Source organism: Eublepharis macularius, chromosome 8, assembly GCF_028583425.1.
Source record: "Eublepharis macularius isolate TG4126 chromosome 8, MPM_Emac_v1.0, whole genome shotgun sequence".
NCBI lineage: Eukaryota > Metazoa > Chordata > Lepidosauria > Squamata > Eublepharidae > Eublepharis > Eublepharis macularius.
Genome location: NC_072797.1, coordinates 89,356,992 through 89,380,469, shown reverse-complemented (window position 1 = coordinate 89,380,469; position 23,478 = coordinate 89,356,992). Strand labels below are relative to the sequence as shown.

The 23,478-nt window shown below is 41.3% G+C and overlaps 1 protein-coding gene across 1 annotated transcript in view; it reads right to left on the bottom strand.

Moving 5' to 3' along the window:
- The window catches only part of HSD17B3 (hydroxysteroid 17-beta dehydrogenase 3), a 32,643-nt gene extending 16,887 nt beyond the window's left edge, over positions 1–15,756 (bottom strand). Inside the window, exons 1-7 of the mRNA XM_054986218.1 lie at positions 15,603–15,756; positions 14,058–14,104; positions 12,945–13,020; positions 12,507–12,614; positions 11,570–11,637; positions 9,718–9,753; positions 5,488–5,522 (exon numbers count right to left, since the gene is read on the bottom strand). Coding sequence (XP_054842193.1) covers positions 5,488–5,522; positions 9,718–9,753; positions 11,570–11,637; positions 12,507–12,614; positions 12,945–13,020; positions 14,058–14,104; positions 15,603–15,756 — 524 coding nt within the window. The remainder of the gene's footprint in view (positions 1–5,487; positions 5,523–9,717; positions 9,754–11,569; positions 11,638–12,506; positions 12,615–12,944; positions 13,021–14,057; positions 14,105–15,602) is intronic.
- Positions 15,757–23,478: the final 7,722 nt, after the last annotated feature.

Sequence of the window (23,478 nt, the reverse complement as noted above, 5' to 3'; positions counted from 1 at the left end):
CTTTTCCCAGAAAAAAAGCCCTGGAACTACCCAGTAGGATCAGACTCAGGGCTTTTTTTCAGCTGGAACACAGTGGAACAGAGTTCCGGAACCTCTTGAAAATGGTCACATGGCTGGTGGCTCCGCCCCCTGATCTCCAGACAGAGGGGAGTTTAGTGCGGAGGGCAATCTCAACTCCCCTCTGTCTGGAGATCAGGGGGCGGGGCCACCAGCCATGTGACCATTTTCTCCAAGGGCATCCCACTGAGTTCCATCACCTCTTTTCCCAGAAAAAAAGCCCTGGCAAGAAGCATATTCTTGTCAAAATCCATAGTAAAATGTACAATTTAAAGAAGTTTTACAAATTTGTCTTAAGGTTGCCTTAGAAGAGTTTGCAGGTGATAATCTGTGAAAAATAATACTTTTAGTGTCTTCTTTTCCCAGCTTAAATCCTGTGAAAAATCAGTAATATTCCAGTGCTTGTGTCTTAACTGGGTTAGTAAAAATCTACAGTGTATTAATGAAGTTGAGAGGTTTCAAAGATCCCATTACATTTCTGTAAGAACAAGTTATTCTGAAAATTTATGGTCTGGGGATAAGCCATCAGTATGGAATGTGTACTGCAAAGATAAATGGCCAAATACTGTTATGTGGCAGAGTTAGTTTAACAGTTACAACAAACTAACAACAGAGCTGGGGGATCTGGTAGGCAACTGGGGCTTTTCCAAGGTTTTTTCTTCCTCATTTGTCATCACATGAACATACAATAGCTTTTTTATTTCTCTTTGTTCAATAGGAAACACATTTCTGGCTGAACTCCTTTGCTTTCTACTCAACTTGGATAATATTTTCAGAGCCTGTATTCCTCGTGCAAGGCATTGACCCTTCCAAATATCAGACAGCCAGAAGGAAGACTCTTGATTTTATCAATAATTAAAACACTTAAACTCAAAGAAAAGATCTGTGTTGGTGATGGATGGAATGTGTTCTATATGTCAGGTGCAGATTTTTTTATTTCTCTTTTCATACTTTACCTTTGACTGCACAGAACAGAAATAAAAGATCTTGAATCCCTTCCTATTTTATTTTGATCACTGATGGAATACTACCTGTTTGTATGAGAATCCTCTTGGGTATACAGAATGCTTGGAATACAGTCATAACTTAACTAGTCAAGATCAGACACAAATCAGAACCATTCAGAAACAGAATAAACAAGAGGGGGATCCCACAGGAACCTGCAAGGGAGGAGAAATCCTAGTCCCCCCGTCAGCCTCCATTTCTCCCCTCTTTTTCTGACTCTGCCTCTTTCCTCCTTCCCATCCACCGTTCGTTCGTTCATCCATTCATTCATTGTTCTCTCTCTCTCTCTCTCTCTCTCTCTCTCTCACACACACACACACACACACACACACACACACACACACACACACACACACACACACAGTTTTCCGTTCCCCACTTCTGTTGGCCACTTGTTCACTTCCTTCCACCCTTTAGTGACTCCTTTTCCCACTATTGCTATCCCCACACACACATTGGTTGTTGGGCACCATTTTGGATTGCTCTGGCAACCTAAAATGCTTTCTGAAGTTATCTTCCTCCACAACATTTGCATGTACAAACCTGTAATATTTACTGTTTTTTTAAAACTTTTGGTATTTTTCTGCAAGGTTGCAGAAAACTATACCTTATGGTGGGACTGTGCATGGCTTTCAGATATATGATGCTTCAAATCTGAACAGAACTATTTCCAACAATCAGGAATAGTGAAGAAACTTATAATCAGAAAGTTACAAATAGGGAACCTGCATAGAATAGCAAGGTGCATCATATCCCCCACTATTTTCCCTTTCCTTTCTCTGAAAGACCCTTGACCCTTTTCCTGCTTCCATCACTCTCCACCAGCCAACTTACCTTTTATCTGCTCCTCTGTCTTCAGCTTTCCATTTTTCCACCCCTGATATCCTCTAGCCGGGAAAACTATGAACCAGTGGGCAATGCAGGAAGCCAGGCTAAGCTCAGTTGCATGGTAGGGAACCTAAAAGGACTTAGTGAGGGTGCCTCATTGCTCTCTGTATTCCTCTCCCAACACTATTCCCTCTTTTCTTCCTCCTATCACCCCCAACCCCATATCCTCACGTTTTCTTACTTCCTCTCTCCTTCCCACCCACAAATCAACCTACCTTTTTACTGGCCTTCATCTTCAGCTATATTTATATATTTTTACTTCATTTATATGTCAGCTTTCTCCACAACAGTTTACATCATTCTCCCCTCCTCTGGTGGGGTATAAATACAGTAAATATGTAGGATTGCTAGATAAGCTCTGGGAAAATACCAGATCTTGGAGAAGGGAGGGTGGTACTCACCTCAAAAATTATCTTTGCACATGCATGAAGAACGAGCATGAGCTCCTGGCCCCAGAGTGATGACATCACTTTCAGAGATGACATAATTGCACCAGTATGTGCAGACCCCCAGAGGGACTGCATAGCTGGGGGCAGGCGGTGGGGAGCCAGCCTGGCCAACCCAGCTCCTCAGCCCTCCCTTTGACAGGAAGTGGAGAGGTGGGTGCACTGCAGTGAGTAGGCCATCTTCCTTGCCTTTCCCTTCCCTTCCCTTCCTCCTCTTCTCCTCTCCTCCAGCCAAGTGTCTAGTATCTTCTGGACATTTCCCAGGGACAGTCCAAGGAAATACCAGACTGTCTGGGTGAAACCTGGACACTTGGCAACCCTGTACGTAAGCAAGTAAGCAAGCAAGTAAGCAAATTTACCCTGACAACAGTCCTAGGAGGCAGGCTAAACTAAGTGTATGTAACTGGCCCAAGGTAACCCAGTGACTTTCCATAGCGGAGCGGAGATTGAAACCTGGGTCTTCAGTATCTTAGTGTGAAACTCTAACCACTAAATCATACTTATTTTTGATGAAAATGGCTGCTGTTGAACAGAGGCAAGCAGCCGGGTCTGGGTGAATCATGCAAGTTGTGTGGTAGGAAATTGCCCGCTGATTGCTGCCAGATGTTGTAGCCTCAATGAGTCCTCCATCAAAGGCCAAAACAGCACTGGAACGGGCCCTGCCTTTTACTGACAGAAACCAAGGCTTAAAGGTTGTGTGGATGCCTAGCAACAGTTACTGAGGGCATTCATATGTAATATTCTAAATAAATAGAATCATAGAATCATAGAGTTGGAAGGGGCCATACAGACCATCTAGTCCAACCCCCTGCCCAGTGCAGGATCAGCCTAAAGCATCTCTGACAAGTATTCATCCAGCCTCTTCTTGAAAACTGCCAGTGAAGGGGAGCTCACCACCTCCCTAGGCAGCTGATTCCACTTTTGAACTACTCTGACTGTGAAAAAGTTTTTCCTAATATCCAGCAGGTACCTTTGTGCATGTAGTTTTAGCCCATTGCTTCGCGTCCTACCCTCTGCTGCCAACTGGAACAGCTCTTTGCCCTCCTTCAAATGACAGCCTTTCAAATATTTAAAGAGAGCAATCATGTCCCCCCTCAACCTCCTCTTCTCCAAACTAAACATTCCCAAGGCCCTCAGTCTTTCCTCATAGGGCTCAGTCTCCAGACCCCTGATCATTCTTGTCGCTCTCCTCTGCACCCTCTCGATTTTGTCCACATCCTAAAGTCCTACTGAGTCAGTTCATCCCAGATGAGGTCTCCCAAACACTTTGTGGGCTTGTTCATTTCAACCCAGATCCTTGATGTACAAATGAAGGATCATAACATATTCTAGAACAGAACCTGTCCCTTGCTTAGATGTCAGATCTGAGAGATGACAGACTCATTTTTTTGGGCCTCCTCACAGACCTGCCTAAGTTGTTCTGCATAGACTTAGAAGATGATCAACAGTGAATTGAGTTTCAGTGGTAAGGGATAAACTTATGCTACAAGGGCAAAACAAAGCCTTCAGTCCTTAATTTCATCTATAATTACACTGAGCAAAAAACCCTCATAGAACCCCCTATCAAATTATTCAGGGACACTAAATGGATAATTCCTCTGTGGGAGTGGGTTCCACAATTGCAGTTTGGACAACTTGAAATTGGGTTATCATAAAGACATGTTTTCTCCAAAGGCTGCCAAAGTTCCTCCACAAAGACAGAGTACTTATTCAAGAGTGAGTTAGGCTTCAGCAATAAAGAATAGTCTACTAGATCATACTCAGATTTCTCAGGGACACTAAATGGACAATTTTCCCACAGGGGTGGACCTTGCCACTGCAGTTTGGGCATCTTGAAATTGAGCTTTCAGGGACATGATTTCTTCTCTCACTTGGACAAGTTTAGTCCATAACACCTGGTTCTGGTGCTAAGGCATATACTTCCTGGCTAGGCTGGAGTGCTTCCTCCCGTTTCATACTGCTGTCCTTGGGGATGTACTGGCAAGTCAAGAATCCAGGGGAGTTAGTAGCAGTCAGGACCATGGCTAGCTCACTGTTTGGGCTGAATGCTAGATTGCTGGGCAATCAGGGAGCTTAGAGTGTTGCTCTGGCATTAGGGGGGAGGAGAATAGCAATTCAAGTAGGCCTACATGAAGATTTGTGGCTCAAGCACTACAACCTTGGAGCAGACAGCTCAGACATAAAAGGACCATGATTGATTGCAGAGATGAGCATTCTAACATGACTGGAATGCCTTCTGCTACCTCGGAACTCATGGAAGAGGGGGATGGGTCTCTTGGGGTATCTTTTTTGTTTTGCTGCTTGGTAACTGCCTCCTGGGTGAGTCCTGCATACAGGTCTTTTCATCTTTAGATCATCACTCTGCTAGGAAAGGCCAAAATCTTGAATCATGGCACACAGCGCACATAGGGTGGCAGAAATTTTCTCCAGAGTGAGCTTTTCTGGGACCCTCAAATGGGGGTGGGTAGTGTGTGTTTCAAAAATGGAGTGCATTAGCAAAAGTAACTGAAGGTGGTTTGGTGTTTTCAACATATTACTCTCAGCCATTCTCTAATACCAGAAGTCAGCTGGAATGGGAAAAGTGTAGCTGCATGGAGTTTAATGTCAGAAGGCAAGGCCTAATTTTCTGCTGCTGTAGAGGACTAGGATATATTGATTGCACTTAAGTTACAGGAAAGTATATTTCAGCTGAATAAGAGAAGCTTCCTAATGGTAATAGTAGTTCAACAATGGAACCAATTATTGGGACAGGGGGATGAATCGCCCTCAGTGGAGGAATGCAAGCAGAAGCAAATAAACAAACTCAGATGGACTTTCTAGGGGATTATATTTAAATGGTCTTTTATTCTGCTAATCTAAACAGGTTCTTGATTTGGTACTGGGCATAGAATTCCACATTCAAAGAGTCTCTAATAAATCCAATAAAATAACAATACATTTCTACTGTGACTACAGAAACTTATGACAGATGGTTCACTTTGTGCCCTTGGTTTCAGCAGGAAAACCCAGCAGTGTGAACTCTACCCACAAATGGTCAAAGTTGGAAAACTTCTCTCAGAAAACTGAGAAACCATTTCAAGCAAGAGTTTACCTTGATACCATCTGTTTCAGAATTATCTGTGTCATCTGAAAAAGAAAGAAAGCATATTTAAAGTTGTAACAATTTGCATGTTTGGAGACAAGTTAGGGAACATTCAAAGCATTAGACTGTAATGGAAAGTGGCTCCAATCCAAGTAAAGAAGGAGGGCACTGGCCTGATGCATTTTGGTCCTGCTGTACAGTTGGAAGAAGAGAGAGCTGTCCCAAAACATGCCTGCAGGGCTATCTCTCAAGTTCACAGGTTGTCATACAATCAGAAGAGCAATGTGGTAAAATGGCCTTTCCAGGCACTTCAGTTCTACCATGGGTGATGTTGAATTTACACAGCTAGACAAGGTCCCAGTTTACTAGATGTTAATGAGGACTGTTCACATTTCTATGCCGAAACAGACGAGACGAGTTCCCTCAATTCAACCTGGGTTGAATTGCCTCAAGGCAATTCCCGTCGCTCAGAGGAGGAGGGGGGAGGAGGAGGGCTCCTCTCGCCCAGCCGCCGCTGTTCCTAAGCGCGAGGGACTCGAGGAGCCTGGAAAGTGGCGGGGGGATGCTCTTAGGCTGGGGCGCAGCGGTGGTGGCGCTCTTGCTGCTGCTGCTCACCGCCACCGCCGCCTCTCTCACCGCTGGAGAAGGAAGACGAGAGGAAGGAGGACGAGAGGAAGAGGCTGGGGCGGGGGGGGGCGGGGGGCGGCTGCAGCAAGAGCGCCGCCGCCACCGCGCCCCAGCCTAAGAGCATCCCCCCGCCACTTTCCAGGCTCCTCGAGTCCCTCGAGTCCCTGGGAATGGCGGCGGCCGGGCAAGAGGAGCCCTCCTCCTCCCCCCTCCTCCTCTGAGCGACGGGAAGGAGAAATGCCTACATTTCCCGTCAAACCTTGAGGCAATTCAACCCAGGTTGAATTGAGGGAACTCGTCTCGTCTGTTTCGGCTCACTTATTCCACCACTCACAATAAAAATAAAAATCTTTTAGCTCTTGCCTCCACTATAAACTATTTCCATTTGATTCTTTGAAAACTCTTCTTTGATTAAAACCCACAGATCTTTCCTAACTACCCAATTCAAGTAACCCAGCATATTGGGATAACTTATTTTAGTAATTCAGATCTAAACAAGAGTTTTCCACCTCTTTGTATCTTGCTAAGCATGTGACCAGTTTTGACGAGTTACATGTTGTATTATTTCAGCACAAGTTGTATCTGAGAAACTGAAGCTACAACAGAACACAATGTCACATATCAGCAACATTCTTTTGTGTAGAGCAAACACTGCCAAGAATTCCTTGCATTTGCTACAGAAAGGGAGAATATTGTTATGGTTGTATTCATTTGCATTCATATACCATGTGGCTTATACATATCAAGTAGGCTGCGTGGATGCATCCAAGACCACTCCCATTACCAAGACAATAATGGGCATCAATCAGAAAATGGACAGGGGCTGGTAGTCAAGAATGAATGGGAAGACAAAAACAAATTCTGAAAGCCATGTTTCTCAGAGGACATGGTGTGAGAGAGAGACAGCAAGAAGAAATGGATGATGAAGATGTGGTCAACAGTTGAAGGAAAGCATGCTAAAAATGGTATTTATAAGGAATAGTGATTTTTTTAAAACTCAGATCAAAGTACATATTTAGAAATACAGATTTCAGCCAAATCATTTAACATCTCTTTTTTGTGAGCAGAATTTGATATCATTAGCTTGCAAAGTCGGTTTAGAAAAATTCTGCATTTGGAAAATTCTATATACATATGACTGCCAAGAGTCCTCCTGTGACTCAGTATGAACCAGAGCTTAAACAAACATCCTAATGACTTCTAGCAGTTCAAAGATGAAAAGAAGATGATAAATAACCTCTGTGTCATGTTTAAAGAGATACTGGCTGAGGTTGCAATGAACTACATATCACACTGTATCAGTTTAAGTGAACTTGTTATCTCAAACTGCAAGGCTACACATTCTAACCCTCCCTAGATGGAGAGAAGGATAAATCAGAAAGCTTTTCACAGGCTGCAGGAGAAAGAAAATCAGCCCACCAATAAGTAACGGCCTCCAGACTTACCTGGATGGCCGGATATGCAGCTTGTGAGGGCAGCGGCAGGGACAAGGCACCACAACCATCATGCTCGGGCTTCCCTGGGCCCTCCTGGGAAGCCCACCAGCCAATCGTTTGAATTTCTTGGTCAGCCAATCAGAGCTGACTGAGAAAGGGGGTGGGGTGAGTGCTGGACCTGAGGCATGCAGTTTTCACTCAGGTCCGGCTGACTGGCATAAGGGAGGAACCCTGCCCCCTGGGAAGGCCTGCCAGTCAATCAATTTTAATTTCCCGGATTCACAATCAGAGCCGGCTGGGAAGGGGGTGGGGTGAGTGCTGGACCTGAAGCATGCAATTTTCACTCAGGTCCAGCTGGCTGGCATAAAAAAAGGAACCCTGCCTCTTCCAACCTCATTCAGTTCAAATGGCGAAGGCCTTCCTAACCCTCCCTTCGTTGCTGGTTTTTTGTGGTTGTTGTATTTCCTGTCACAACTGTTGGGCGTTTTACATTGGGATCGGATCCCTTTTGGGGGGAGATGGAGCCTGTGGGCTCTAGCTCCTCATTAAGGGGATTCCCATAAGGAATCTTGGGGTGAGTCATGGTGGTGCATGCCCAGCTCGGGGGCTGCTGGGGCAGGCTCACTCCCAGGTGGCAGAGGTTTTCACGCAGGGGTGTATACCCATGTGATAACCCATGGCATGCCACTCCTTGGTTCCCCCCCTCAGCTGGGATCTGAGGGGGCCGGTGGATCATTGGCTGGCAGGCAGGTCAGCTGATGCTTGGGATCTGACCCCTATGTGTTGCCAATGCTCCCTTAGTTGTAATTTCAATATAAAGTTGTGGCCTGTTTTACACCAGTCAATTGTGTTGGGTGTTTTGTCACCAGATCCTCCTCCCCTCCACTGCCCTCTCAAAGCTGAGCTGCCAAAGCAAATGTTCTTTTCTGCTGTTCAAAAAGAATTTTAAGCCGACAAGATAAACTTTAAGGAGGTTTAGCCATTATGATTTTAACTGATACCCACCTTCAGAGGTAGAAGGACTCTTACTACCAGGAGCTAAGAGAAAATACCAGGGAACTTCTTCTTTAGGCCTTGTTCATGAGCTATTCCTAGGGACATCTGGCCTGGCACTTTGAGAACTAGAACAGACCCACATGATTTCCTTATATTCTTATCCAGCCTAAGTGTAGATATGCTGTCAAGCCAGCTGGCTATCCCGCTTAGAACATGGACTATATTCAGAGTTGCCAAAAACCTGGAGGGAAAAATGTCCTGTCCCTTTAATAGAGGCTTAATGGGTTATTATTTACCAGGTGATGCTATTTGTGAGTTATGTGCCATCAAGTTGCCTCCGACCTATGGCAATCCTATGAATGAGAGATCTCCAAAATGTCTCTTTCCTTCTATGCAATTGAAAGCTTCCACTACCCATTCCTACACATTAAACCTCTATTAAAAGTTCAGAACATTTTTTCTCCAGATTTGCTAGCAGAACTAGCTATATTTTTCTTAGTCTTATTTCATCCCCCTACAACATGTGGAATACAGTTGTAGGGATGCAATTTGAAGACTAGCTAGCTGATTAAAGACAGGACAGCAGTGTCAAACATGACACTAACTGTGCTGTTTATGTCTTGCTTGTGTCTCTGATATGAATTTTAAAACTACACTGACTAGTTAAAATGGCTCTTTCCTGCTTTCTACCCCATATGAGTCACATTTAGTTTTGCACATCTATAGGATGGGGAAACCACAGAAAGAGTAGGATGGGGAAATCAAAAGTCTTCTTCAGGAGTGGGGAATCAGCAGAAATGTTAGGTGATATCCATCCAAATGATATGTAACTTAGCTATGATCATAGTTTCGGGTGGGTAGCCATGTTGGTCTGCAGCAGAAAAGCAAAATTACAGTCCAGTAGCACCTTAAAGTCTCAACAAGATTTTCAGGGTATAAGCTTTGGAGAATAAAATGTATCTGATGAGGGGAACTTTACTCTTGAAAGTTTATAACTTGGAGAACTTGTTGGTCTTTAAAGTGCCACTGGATTTGAATCTTGCTTAGTTGTGATCAGACACACTATTTTCCTATGAAAAACTTCTTTCTTAGAATGCTTTGTTTATGGAACACTGCATAACAATGAACACCTTCATTTTCATATATAGCTTGTGATTTCATATATAGCTTGTGTACATACCTTGGCAACTGAGATCATGTTGCAATTGATGAGATCCTGTTGGGAATAAAAAACCAGAGGGTTGCTACACAGTGGATACCAGATTCTGTTTTACATAGTTTTGATGTAGGAGAATGTGTTGCAACCTGAGGTGTGCAAGTGGATGGGCATAGGAAAATATTGATAAGGATGTCCTCTCAGTAGGTAGGCTAAGATAGTCCAGTTCAAATAAGGGTCTAGGCCTTAGAATGTCGTTAAAGGATAGCAAGAGGTCATTTTTTTTACTTCTTGCAAGCCCATCCCATACTCCCAGGGTCAGATACAAGTTTAAGATGCTCTAGGCAAGAGATCCTACAGAGGATCCTACAGAGGATCTGCATGCCACCATCCCCATCCTTGGGTAAAACCCACAAACACATACATATGCGCTCATGCACACACACACACTCCTTTGCTTAGACCATGTTCCATTGGTGCCAGTCAGCAGGCTTAAAAGGAATGTAAAAGTGTCAAGTTCTGCTACTGACCCAAATTTCTCCCCTTGCAGGAAATGAAAGGTTGGTTCAGAAGCCTCTATGATGGTGCAGTGCACCAAGGAACAATCTCCCATTTCCTGTAGGATGGCTATTGCAGATAAATACTTGCAGATAAGGTGGATGGTTGGTACAGAAAGTAAGAATCTGTTCAAAAGAAACCAAAAGCTACTGACTGAGATAAGTGAATTTAGGTTTCTGTTACATTCAATAAAAACGTTTGGCAGTTATAAATATGGGCATTATTCTACTGCATCTCTCTCCTCCTTTTATTTTTACAAGTGTATTAGTTTCACACTATTACTTAAGCTTGATGGTTTCAAAGATAGTTCTCAGTTCTTAAAGTTTATTTACATAGTCTCAGTCACACAGATATACATAAACTTTCTCAGGTGCACACACAGTTCACCTGCTTCAGATAGATCAATCACTCAAATGTACATAGACTTTCTCTCAGGCACACACACAGTTTGCCTGTCTAAACCAGAATCAATATTTCTCTCACTAATGCAAAGACACCCTCAGTCTGCACACAGTTTGCCTGTCTAAACCAAAAAGCCTCTTTTCTCTCTGCTCAGTAACTAAAAACAGCAGTTCACTCCACCCACAGTCTAATTCATCAACTAATCATCTCTCTCACATATCCCTCTCTTTCACCCCCATTCTTCATCTGTACCACACCAAGTATTTAAAGACACACACACTTAAAATCATCACAGCTAGGCTCATGAAGTCCCCTTGCTACCCACATGTACCTCCTCCTTTCACACACTGAACTTTGACTGAATTCCTCCCAGTTTGACCAAGCTGCAGTTCACTGTGACAACTGGATGTAGGTGCTTGGCAAACTGGAGTTTGTTTTCTCTATAAACCAGGATTATAAACTTTGATTCAGTCCCAGTTTAGAGTCCTGCTTGTGAAGAGTAAACAAACTCCAATTTGTCAAAGCATTTGCATTTGGAAGTCACGTCAAATTGGAGCTTGACCAAACCAGGAAGACTTTACCAAAGGTGGGGGAAACAAAGTGAGCATGTGAGCACTGTAAATAAGCTGTGTTCATACCAATGCTGACAAACTTTTGTGTAATCACAGTTTCTCATAATCTCTGGATGCAGTCCATATGATTCACAGGGAGACAAAAAGTTTAAGGAATTTTGGTGGAAACTTACTGGAAACACCATAATCAGATCAAGTGAAACTTATTCAGACAGCCATAAATGTTATCAGATCATTTGGAAAAATAGCTATACTCTTACTTACTTAGGTAGAAGTTGTGCCAGTGTTCCTTATGAAAGAGAAATGTAGTTAAGAATGTACACTATTGTAGAATAATCTTTTACCTCATCTTTCTTTGATCCATCAAGAAAATAACATGGATGGGGGTTATGAAGCATTCCAACATTGTTAACTAATAAAAGGAAACACAACAAGAAGCACAATTAGATGATATATGGCACAATCCTATGCAGAGTTACTCCAGTCTAAGCCCATTGATTTCTATGGACTTAGACTGGTGTAACTCTACATAGGAATGCATTGATAACCACTTAAAACTGGTTTATTTTGAGGATATAATAAGTTGCTCAGGATATTTTTACATTATGCAAGTCTAGCATCAGGTCAATTATAGATACAGCTGATGAGATCCTGTTTGATTAAATATAAAGTCAACAGACATGAGATGAGGTAATTTCCCTCAATGTTTTGTACAGATCATCCAGACAGACCTCCTTGAAAGTCCAACATGCTCTCAATTCTTTCCATGTTTCTACTACAGTCCAATTACTAACTAAAATAAGTTGATTTTTGAGGTATGCCGAACTCATATAGGTCTTGGATTTCATCTGTGCATTGACTGAAGGACTGAACATGATTGAGGACTCATTCAGACGACCATTTGTCCCCAGGCATTGAATATTTTATTCAGTGGCTGTAACCTGCCATTGTCTATTACATATTCAGCTAAAGGGTGATTATGTTTTGTTACTCAATCCAAACTTGAGCATTTTGAGTTTATTTAGGAACAAGAATCAACTGGCAAAAGTCCTGGGGGGGGGAGGTGTTTGTTCCCTAATCTAAAACATTTATTTGAATTGCTTTTAATGAAAGCCAGAATTTCCAAACTCTCACTGTTGTATACATCTTCAATGAATATCTTGCGCATATGAATTAATTCATAGTTATGGCTTCCTGATAAATTACAATTATTTCAAAAATTGTAAGCAGAGACATGTCCCTATCTAAAATACTCTTGAAAGGTGCTCTTGAATAACTTACCCAAAATCCCAATTTCTAAACCTCGAAGACTTGTTTCAATATCATCATATATGTCATTTTTGGTGAAGTCAGCTTGTATAATTTTTACGGTTCTTCTGGTGGCTTGCTCTGCATTTGAGGGGGGAAAAAATTCCAGCAATGTTGTTGGCTGCTGTTGCACACTGGTACATTGTGCTGGTGCAGGAGTTCTTGCACTGGATTCTAGCCAGCTCACACTTTATGCAGAAGACAAGTCTGCACTGTGTCCGCCGTGTTTCTCCTAGTGAACACCAGTAATGTTTGGAGCAGGAGTCTTTAAACATGCAGTGGTAGGCTGGGGAATGTCCACTGTATGCCCTCATGTTTAGAGATGTGTTTAAACAGAAATAGTGTATATTGAGAAACTGGGCCTTTGATAGAGGCCTAAAGTAAAGATACCTCAATTTTAAAAAGACTTACCAATTTCAGAGGCAACCTTCTTCAACTTTTCAAGTGTTCTGCTGATCAGAACAATATTTAATCCACGCTTGGCCAACTACAAAACCAAGTTTTAAACAAACAGCATTGAAAAATATGCAAAACAATAACTAAAAATATTCACAGTTCTAGATACTTGCATTACTGTCATTTTGCGTATAAGTTCCCAGTCACTAAAAGGAGTTTTCTAACTTGAACAATCTTGTTTTTGTATTTGTTCTAACTTTGTAATGGGCAGTTGAAATTTCCAAGCAGTACGAGCTTGAATGAATTAGTAAAATCCTTCAGGTGGTCAGCTGGGTTGGTATGCAGTAGAACAGCAAGATCTGAGTCTTGTAGCCCTTGAAAGGCCAACAAGATTTCCAAGGTATCAAGCTTTCTAAAGTCAGTCAAGCTCCCTTGGTCAGATAGGAAAATTCTGACTCCTAGTGGCAAAAGCAGGAAAATATTCATGTAGATCATCATTTAGCATGACAAGGAGTAACTTTCTTCTGCTTCCTCCCTTTTATTCTACTGAATTCTTCTGTAACAGGTCCACATTGAAGACATGCTTCCATGTTAGTGTCTCTTCAATGGAAGCATGTCTTCAGTCTTCCACAGAAGTGTTTCTTCAATGTTATGGAGACAGTACAGAAATCAATAGCCGCTGACCCCAAAGCCCCATAAGCTATGAAATATTGTGGAACATTCCATTCCATACTATTGGTCTAAACTCCATTATTCCCATATCTGTAATCTAATGAACAAATGTCTGAGTCATTAGTGGAAAGCTTCCAGAAACAGTATTTTTGCAGCAGATGATCCCTGACCAAGATGGAACATAAAGGTATTTACCATATGGAATTCCACCATCATAGAGGGCATGATTATCTATGCACCTTTCATGTTAGAGGGTACCTTACTAAGGGGCTGTATGCACCTGCTGCCACTGTGCCTTAGTGCCCACATTTGCAAGTTGGAGACAATGACGATGAGCTATTTTACAGGGTTGTTTCAAGAAAAAACATATATACGAAGCTCTGTACTCTTTGAAGCACTACATGAATGGGAACTAGCATATTATTTCTGCATTAATTGTATATATGGTTATCTTACCTCAAATGAATAGGCTTTTCCAATCCCATCCCCTGCTCCTGTTATCACTAAAGGAGGAAAAGGAAGGTAAATGCATGATCAACTGCTGTCGGTCTTCTTTGTATTATTTACCTCTTAGTTGCTCAGGATTTTTTGCATCATAATCTTCTTTGTCTTCAGATTGTATAGAAAAGCTACATAATATATACCTTGAGGTAAAAATAAAGTAATGCTCTTAAAGTGATTGATGAACTAACCAAGTAGACAGAAGGAGGAAAATATATTACAGCACTTTTCTATAGGCTTCCATGCAGGTCTTCTCAAATAAGTATCTGTGCCTCATCAGTGTTACTTTGGGGTGCAGAAATAAGACTTCTGATGATTAAACAGATCTCTGACTCCATATGAGATTGAAGTATTGTAAAATAAAAAACATGATACATTTTAATTATATTTTTAATTTGTTTTTCATTTCAATTATTGTTTATCTTACATTTAGAAGACATCCATTTTAAACTGAAATCTGAATACAAACATGGTGCAGCCATGTCTATATATCTACAGTGCAATCCTAGGAAGCTTTAACTGTTTTGGACTGTACTGTCTTCCAACACATGATTTGACCAGCTGCTTTTAAAACCTGAATGACTTCTGATGCAGTGTGATGAGAGGGGAGGTTCTGTTAAAGAAGCAGAGAGAGACTGGGATCATGCACAAATCTTACACATGCCCAGGGGTTTTTTTTCTGGGAAAAGAGGTGGCAGAACTCTCAAGAGGGAAATGAGGAAAAAATACACAGGGTTCTTTGAAATAATATTACTTTCAAGTGCTATTGCCAAGTATTTTCAAGAGGTTCAGGAACTCTGTCCCACCGCGTTCCCCCTGAAAAAAAGCCCTGCACATGCCTAAAATGGGATCTCTTCTCTGAACTGCAGGCAAGGGCCCAATGCACCACAGGAAAGTTAATGGCCATTGGACCTTAAAGCCATGGGACCAGCTAAAGTTTTCTGGTACATGTCCACTGTCCCCAAACTGACTTAAGGGGGTTGGAAGAATATTTAGGAGATAAATATGGCAAAGCTTGTCTTGCAGGTCAAATTAAAATTATTCCACATTAATGACTTCAAACTATGGGGATTATACTGTGCTCTAGGAATAGATCAGCAGAAGGCCAGATATCCCCTATATAGCAATGCTAAGGACAATTAGACAGGTCCCATAAGCACCAAAAAACTGTACCCAAAGAAGAGAAACTTTTTGCAATAACAATTTTCTTGTATTTTCAAATGGATAATAATAAAACTATATTACCAGAACTAAGATGTACCAACAAAAGTTAAGGTACCAATTTCTGAAAGATGGAGAATTTGAAGTCATATTAGATCTAGCATTACATTCACAAATGATTGGCATTTCTGTTTTCCATTTTAAATACTGCATAAGCCTCCTCAAACAATCTTGTTGGTTTAAATACACACACACAAAGACAGGAGAAAAGTTTTCCATGCTTCACTATAGAAAAGTAGCATTGATAAATAGACAGAAATGTGAAGAAAGTTTGTTTACCTGCCCATTCTCCCATTGATTGAAAAAAAGACTGAGGTACTGGGCCCCATACATGTGGAAAGAAATATTTCAAAAACCAAATACAATTCACCAAACAAATAAAACAAATGATGGCCCCAATGAGAGAGAAAAGCCACTGCTGGAATTCTTCCATGACAAACCAATGCTCTGAGCTCAGACGAGATATTGCTACTCTCTCTCTTCTGGTGTACTGTTGCTCTGAGTTCTGGCAAAAAAGAGAAAGAACAGTGCTTCTAATCAAAGCCCTTGGGTCACGTGGGGCATTTTCCCTCATGGAAGTTATTACAGAATAGCTTTCTCAACCCAGATATGTAAACTACAGGATCCAACAAAACCAAACTAAAACAGCTAAAGCCAAGCTAATAAATACGTCATCTTTCTCCAGAACATGAAATGAGATAAAAATGAAGTTTGGACTTGTTTAGACAAATATAAAGATTTTTTTTCTGGCAAGCACCTGCTTCTACCATGGACAGTTTTTTGTGGAAGGACTGTGCCTTTGGAATTTTGGTTGCTGCTGGTTTTCTGAATCAATGCTGGACCCAATCCAGCATAAGAATATTTCTACCCAACTTAGAATATTCATTGGCAGAATAGGCTATTGTCATGGACATTACTGAATTGGCTATTGTCTGTGTGGTATACTACCTCTGTTAACTGTGCTGTTGTCTTTCTCTTTGGACACAGTTTTTATATATATATATATATATAAAAGAAGGCACAGGAGTGCATTCAACTCCCATGGTGGCTGGGGCCTCCCAAGATAGACATGTCTCCATGTAAGGCCATTTAAAGACATCTAGGAGACTCCTTGTATTAGCCTGCTACCACTGCTAGAAACAGCAAATGTATAGTATGGGGTTGAACTGATAAAACTCCACTGACAATAGAGATAGATAAAAATGTGTTGGTCTTTAAGGTACTACTGGACTTATATTTTGTTCTACTTGTAGTGGGGTATGCTTAGGCCACCTTTAATTCCGATGAACAGGTTTTGCAAGGGGGTGGGATAGTAATAAGGATGCTTGACCGCGCTTGGAGTTACGATCTATCTGCAAGTCATGATCAGCAGAAATATTCATTTGTATTTGATCATTACACATTTCACAATTGCACATGAATGTTCTCAAACTGCTTTCCAATGGCTTCTTCCCATCCCCATCTGCCGTTGCAGCCTCCCTCTCCCCACATATTGTTCGCCACATTCTTTACGTACATAAAATATTTACATTTTACAGTGGCTTACAGATGTCAGGTGTCTTCTTCTGTCTTATATATAAATACCCGACAATGTTCACTAATAATAACAAATACCTGACAATGTTCACTAATAACAATAACAACAGTGTGTTTGTATAGTACTCTTCCAGACAAATTAGTGCCCCACTCAGAGCAGTGAACAAAATCAATGCCATTATTATCCCTACAATACTGCTGGGGAGCTGGGGCTGAGGGGAGTGGATTACCCAAGGACACCTGCTGAGCTCATGGCAGTAGTGGGATTCAAATCAACAACCATGCTACTTGGATTGATTCACACATATTCTCACACTGCTTCATGGGAATTATAGTGCTTTTTTAAAAAACCCTGTAGATCATTTAATTGACTATGCAGGTACAAAGAGAGTGCAAACTGTGATGATCTGTACTCAAAAAGCAGATCACTTTAATGAACTATGATTCCAAATACAAGATACCTTCAGCGGTGAATAAGAAGCCTCTGGCTGCTGACCATAGAGGCACAAAGCTACTGCAAACTTCAGTGTCCAAGTTATGAATTTCACTTCACTTGCACATGAAGCAAGGTATAAGAAAGCCTGTTAAATGTATACAATAAGCTTTTTGATATGGCATCCAATTAGAACCTCAAACAAAAAATCAAGGCAATTCAGCAAAGAACATATGAATGCACAGCTTAGTCATGTTAAGTTCAAATATTCATCACATCTTCTATTAAGTTTGCAGCATCTCCGTCAAAAATCTGAACAAACCAGGGCTGAATCCACATTACCTCAGCGCATCCCAGTGTTGCACTAAATGTTCGCCAAACACGATTCAGAAATCGCACTTGAAAGACGCTATACTTCCGAGTGTTTAGCGAACATTTAGTACAACACCGGGATGTGTCGAGGTAATGTGGATTCAGTCCAGTTTCACCCAAGGCAATAGGAGCACAAAGAAATGCACCTGCAAATCATGAGGAAATTAAACCACAGTCAAACCACTTATGACTCTTTTAAAAACTAATGTCCACCCCCATCCTGAAAAGGCCTACTCTTCATGAGACCAGGCAAAGCTCCAAGGGAGCTTAGACTATCAAATGCGTATACCCTGGAACAGGGCTTTTTTTCAGCAGGAACGCGGTGGAATGGAGTTCCGGCACCTCTTGAAAATGGTCCCATGGCCGGTGGGCCCACCCCCTGATCTCCAGACAGAGGGGAGTTTAGATTGCCCTCCGCGCCATGTGGCGCGGACAGCAATCTAAACTCCCCTCTGTCTGGAGATCAGGGGGTGGGCCCACTGGCCATGTGACCATTTTTGCTGAGGGTGATTTAAACTTTAAAAAACTTCCCCCCCTTGTTCCAGCTGACCCAAAGTGATGGCATTGTGCGGTCCTGAGTTCCACCGCCTCTTTTCCCAGAAAAAAAGCCCTGCCCTGGAAATTTTGTTGGTCTTTAAGGTACTACTGGACTTGACTTTTATACTTCTGCAGAGAAACAGAGCTACCCACCTGAAACTACATTTAACCAGGGTGTTCCAACACCTCCATGTAGCCATTTAGTTTCTCATCTAGACAAGCATACATAGCTGTGTCTCTAAATCCATTATTCTCCCTCAAATTCCCAATGATCTGATATATTGCACTCTTCATTTAGAATTCTACAAGTGGTCACTTTCAAACTTAAATCATTATGTCCTCACATTCACTCAAAGAGTTAGGTAAATATTATCAACTGGAATTTCAGTAGAGGAGGTAAGGCATGGGGCAGTTATGAAATCCACCCACAGCAAGTATGCAATTCTTTAAACCAAGTGAAGAACGCAGGCCTCCTGACTCTATAGCCTGCACTAGGGAATCTGGCAGGAGAAAAAATGTAATAAAACTCATAAATGATGCAAAAATGTTTATTCCAATGACAATGTGAGAAAATTATTCTAATGCATTTTAAACGTCCACTGCCTTTCATCAGTACTACTACAAAAGTGAAAATAATACACAGAATTAATCATTTGTAACGGTACCAAATTTTATGAACAGAAGTATTTGAATGGAGCCAAATTAAGAAAATTTAATAAAATACCCAACTAAAAATATGTCAGAAATTGGTATCTTCTAAGAAAATAGACACAAGTCTTGGTTTATCTCTCTTTTTAAAAAGAAGTAGTTATGAATATAAATTCCTGTTATGTTCATCTTTCCCTGTACCCCTGATCTCTTACCAAGTTAGGTTCTATTTTGATTTTTGTAGCATTAATGCCTTGCTTTTTACTGTCTAATAATTGTCTTTCTTTTTCTCTCAATGGCTTTTTGTCTCAATGTGATCATGCAACTTTACTTACATTTAATGTACATGTTAGTCAGCTGCAGTGTTAGTCATTTGCTGAAACTTCAGAAGTCACTTGTACACTAATTCTCTCTAATCAAATTCCCTTCTGCTCTTTAGAGGTAGGAAAAAGCAAATGCAACCTGCTACTCTAGTATCTGATAAGCATCTGTCTCTGGTGAAGAAGAAGAGAAAAAAAATACAGGCAGACCCATCTTGTGATCTTGCCTCCATAAAATTAATCACAGGGACACCATTCTATAGGTTAGGATCAAAAGAACTGGACAGCTGGCTTTGCATACCCAAGGGGACTTGCACTTGTGCTTCTTAAATAGCAATTCCTTCCCTTACCACATGACCCTGCAAGGGCGCATTCTATTGTTGTTAGCCCACAGGCTTTCTCTATAGCTACTCCAGCCCTGTGGAACAGCCTTCCAGAAGAAATTAGTCTCTTCTGCTATTTTGTAATTATTGTAAATGGAACTTAAAAGAGAACCTTTGGAATCTCTCCACGGCTTCTGTAGCTTGTTAGTCAGGAAGGGATCTTTTAGGTATGTTATTTATCAAGTTTCTGCTGCCAGTTTTAATAGTTCAATTTCTAAACTTATATTATTTGTTTGGTTTAAATCTGTTACCCACCTTGCATCCCAGCTGTCTGAAAGATAGGTTTGTAAATGTTTTAAAGAAATAAATGGCAATCTCTTATAAAAAGGAACCTTTCTAAAACAGTAATATGGCAACAGGCAGCAGAAACTTCAAAAGGTAAAAAATCCCACTGGTCATTCCTATATCCTTAGATACACTTAAGTAGTTGTCTGGAACCTGGCCACAGACCACATTTGAGAAACTACATGTTGTAAATACCTTTAGATAATAAAATTTCCCACATCAGGGAGAAAATGTGAAGGAAACTTGGCTAGTAAGAATTGGGCATTATCTTCAAAGAGGTGGCAGGTCTCTGTCTTCAGGTTGCACGTGTCGGCTCCCATGACTAAAGTCTCCTCTACATCATATAGAAAGCTAGATATGAAGAAAATGGATTTATGCCAGTTTTGCATGTAAATGATTTGATTCTTGTGGGTGTACATTCCACAATATAAGCCCCTGCCTCCAAGAAGGGAGAAAGCTCAGACATAGGATTCCTCAGAGAGAGAACTAGACCACAGTCTGTACGAGAACTGCAAACTGTCAGTAACTCCTTTACATCATGGACAACACTGAAAGTAAACAGATGAACTGTTTTTATGTATACTGAGGTTTTTTAAAAACAAAAATAACATGTGAATAATCCCCATACAGAAGGAAGTACTTGAGCGTGTACGTACTGTGCTCTTCAGAATCTAGCTTAGAGAAAAAAGTCCAAATTAAAAATGTGTCAAGGGAAAATTACATAAGCCAATATTCTACTAGGTCTTCCAGAACCAAAGCAGCAGCACATTACAGGGTTTTTCCATTCATGACAGCTGACATTGTCATGACCCTGAATTCCAGAGATCACATCTGTGCCAGAAGATTCACTCTTCGCTCATCCTTGCCTGGAACATAGGCTTCCCCTCGCTCCATATCATACACTAATGAACCTTGGCCCAATCAGAGAGTTTACATAAAAACCCTATGAGTTTTGAGTAGTCATTTCCTTCTTGGTGTACCACAGGGAATCTTTCTATGTCCACATCATTTCATACCACCTGCCAGGAATGTTCTTGACTTGTGAATCTGAATCATCGTTCAGGGTTTTTTTCCTGGTGGTACACAGTCCTAGTTCCTTTCAACTGGCAGGCTTGGGCTCCCAAGGTGACAAACGTCACATGAGTACTAGCACCTTTTTAAAAGAAAACAAAAAAGCATCACCACACAGAGTGCAGCATTAGAAAGTGCTTGGAGATGGGTTTGAAGGTCATTTCACAGTGCTCTTTCTCCTGCAACTTTTCATGCTCTCTTGGCTATTCATGCCTGTCAGCTAAGCCAGTCTGAACAATATGTCTGTGACAGCACGGAGGAAGCAGGCTTTGATATCACTGATAGTAGTATCTTCACGAGGCGAGTTAAGGAAACACAACTGCCATGGTAAAAGAAGAAGCCCTTATTCCATACAGCAAGCCTGACTCAAGGCACTTAAGGCACAACACATTTCTGGTATGTGCTTTCAGGGCATTCAACGATGCTACGCACCAGGTAGCCGCAGAGCCTACTGTTCACATCTTCATATTCAGGGCTGGTAGAGGCACTCCTGGGGTCACAGTAGGCTGCAGAGTCTAAAAACATCTTGGTACTGCTGGGCTTGACTCAGGTGGAAATGTTTGCTTTGTGAAATGTGCTGGCTGCATTTTCATCTGTGGCATTGCAGAACTGGAGACAAATGGCCAGCCAGCCCATTCTCCTGCCACCACCGGTAAAAGAAGGAGAAAAGCATCCCCTTCGACCACTACAAAAGCTATGCTGGGAGTCATGCAATCTGCATGTACAAAAGGTGTGAGAGGGAGACTATATTGAGTTAGAAAGCTAGGTGAGACTGGGTTAAAAAGCCGGAGGGATCCAACCTCATGTTCTCATATCAGATCACCTGGCACTTAATGTTTCTGGTTTTTCCAAATTCCTGTTTACTATGGCCATTTCCACACACGTTGAATAATGCACTTTCAATGCGCTTTCGTAATCCTTTTGAAGTGGATTTTTTGTTCCACACATGGAAAAGCAGTTCCAAATGTCCACTAAAGAGTATTGAAAGTCGATTATCCAATGTGTGTGGAAACAGACTGTGTCTTGCTAATCCAAAGATCCACTTCTATTTAGATGAACTCTCAGCTTTCTTGGTAATGTGAAAGTTACTAGTCTGTGCCTATCTTCCTTTAAAGTGCCTTTGAATCCCGTGAAACAGGCATACACTCACATGGCGCCAAACCAGAATGCTTGTGCCATAAAGGAGGAAATACCAAACTATTCAACCCCATCACTTGACAGTGCTCAGCAAATAACTTCCCAGGCAATTTAACTAGGTATTAACAAACAGGCTTTTGTACTAAGTACATTTATTTTAGATGCTATGCAAATATAAAGGAGTTCAGTGGCCCATAAACGGAATAAGGTGTTCCCCACTAGATGGGGATGGATATTTGAAGAACAGAGGGGGTATTAAAGATGTTGAAGGGATGGTTCAGACATAATGCCAACCCATAGTTTGATGCAGTGATCAACAAACTGTGGCTGGGCTTGGTAGCCAACATATTTTCTACTAACAAGATGTAAAATCCACTCTCACCACACTATGATCTATAACAATAATTCTTAGTATGATCAGACTTTGTACTAAGTGATCTAATTAAAAGGAAGTCCATATACAGAATGAAACATCTATCTAAATTAATTAACACAATTTTTCTTTTTAAATCATGTTTTAATTTTTTACTTTTTTGCCTCAAATGTTTAATTTTTTGTCAACAAATACATAATTTTTACAAGCACCTCAAAACTTGTACAACATGTTCTATTTTCTGGTGAGGGAAATTTCATACAAAGTTAAGAAACACTGGCCAGACCACAACTTCTTTACATTTGCAGTTTTTTTCGCACCACAAAAAGTACATGCTGCATACTATCTGAGATAGTTACATAAACTTTCTATTTGCTGTTAAAGGGGTAAAATCTTTAAATTCCTGTTCAAAAATGTATTATAAGGGGGCTGACAAGTTTTTCAAGAATGTGTTGTGGTCTTGGCACTTGAAGATCCAAACTTTTGGGTGGCAAAAGTTCAGAGTCAAGTCCATTTCTTCAGTTACAGTTTTTCCAGACAAAGAAAGAGGCTACAACTGAGTCTAGAGCATACTCATGATATGCAGGTCCCCCAAACCAGGCACTAGCAAGGCCAGTAAAAAAGCTCTCTGTCAGCATGACCGGTTTAACAGAGAACTGTAACCCAATGCTGGAATAGAGGAATCGATGCGACTCAGCAGAAGGCAGCTTCATATGTTCAAGGCTGCAATCCTATGCACACTTGCCTGGAGTAAGTTAGCTATGACAACCAACCCATATTCTTGAGTAGAAGACAGAATTTAACCTCTTGGAAGATGCTTTTCTTAGTTTGGAGCACAGTATCATGAAACTGAAAACAGAAGCAGATGAAACTCCTAAGAACACAAGAAACTGCCTTATGCTTCATCAGGCCACCAACCATCTAGACCAGCACTGTCTGTTCTCAGGTGTAGTAATACTCCAGGACACCAGATAGGCTTCTTCCTGCCTTTTTAACACCTGTGTACACACCAGGCATTTAACTTTGTCTTGGCAAACCATAGGCCCTCTTTTTTCTCTGT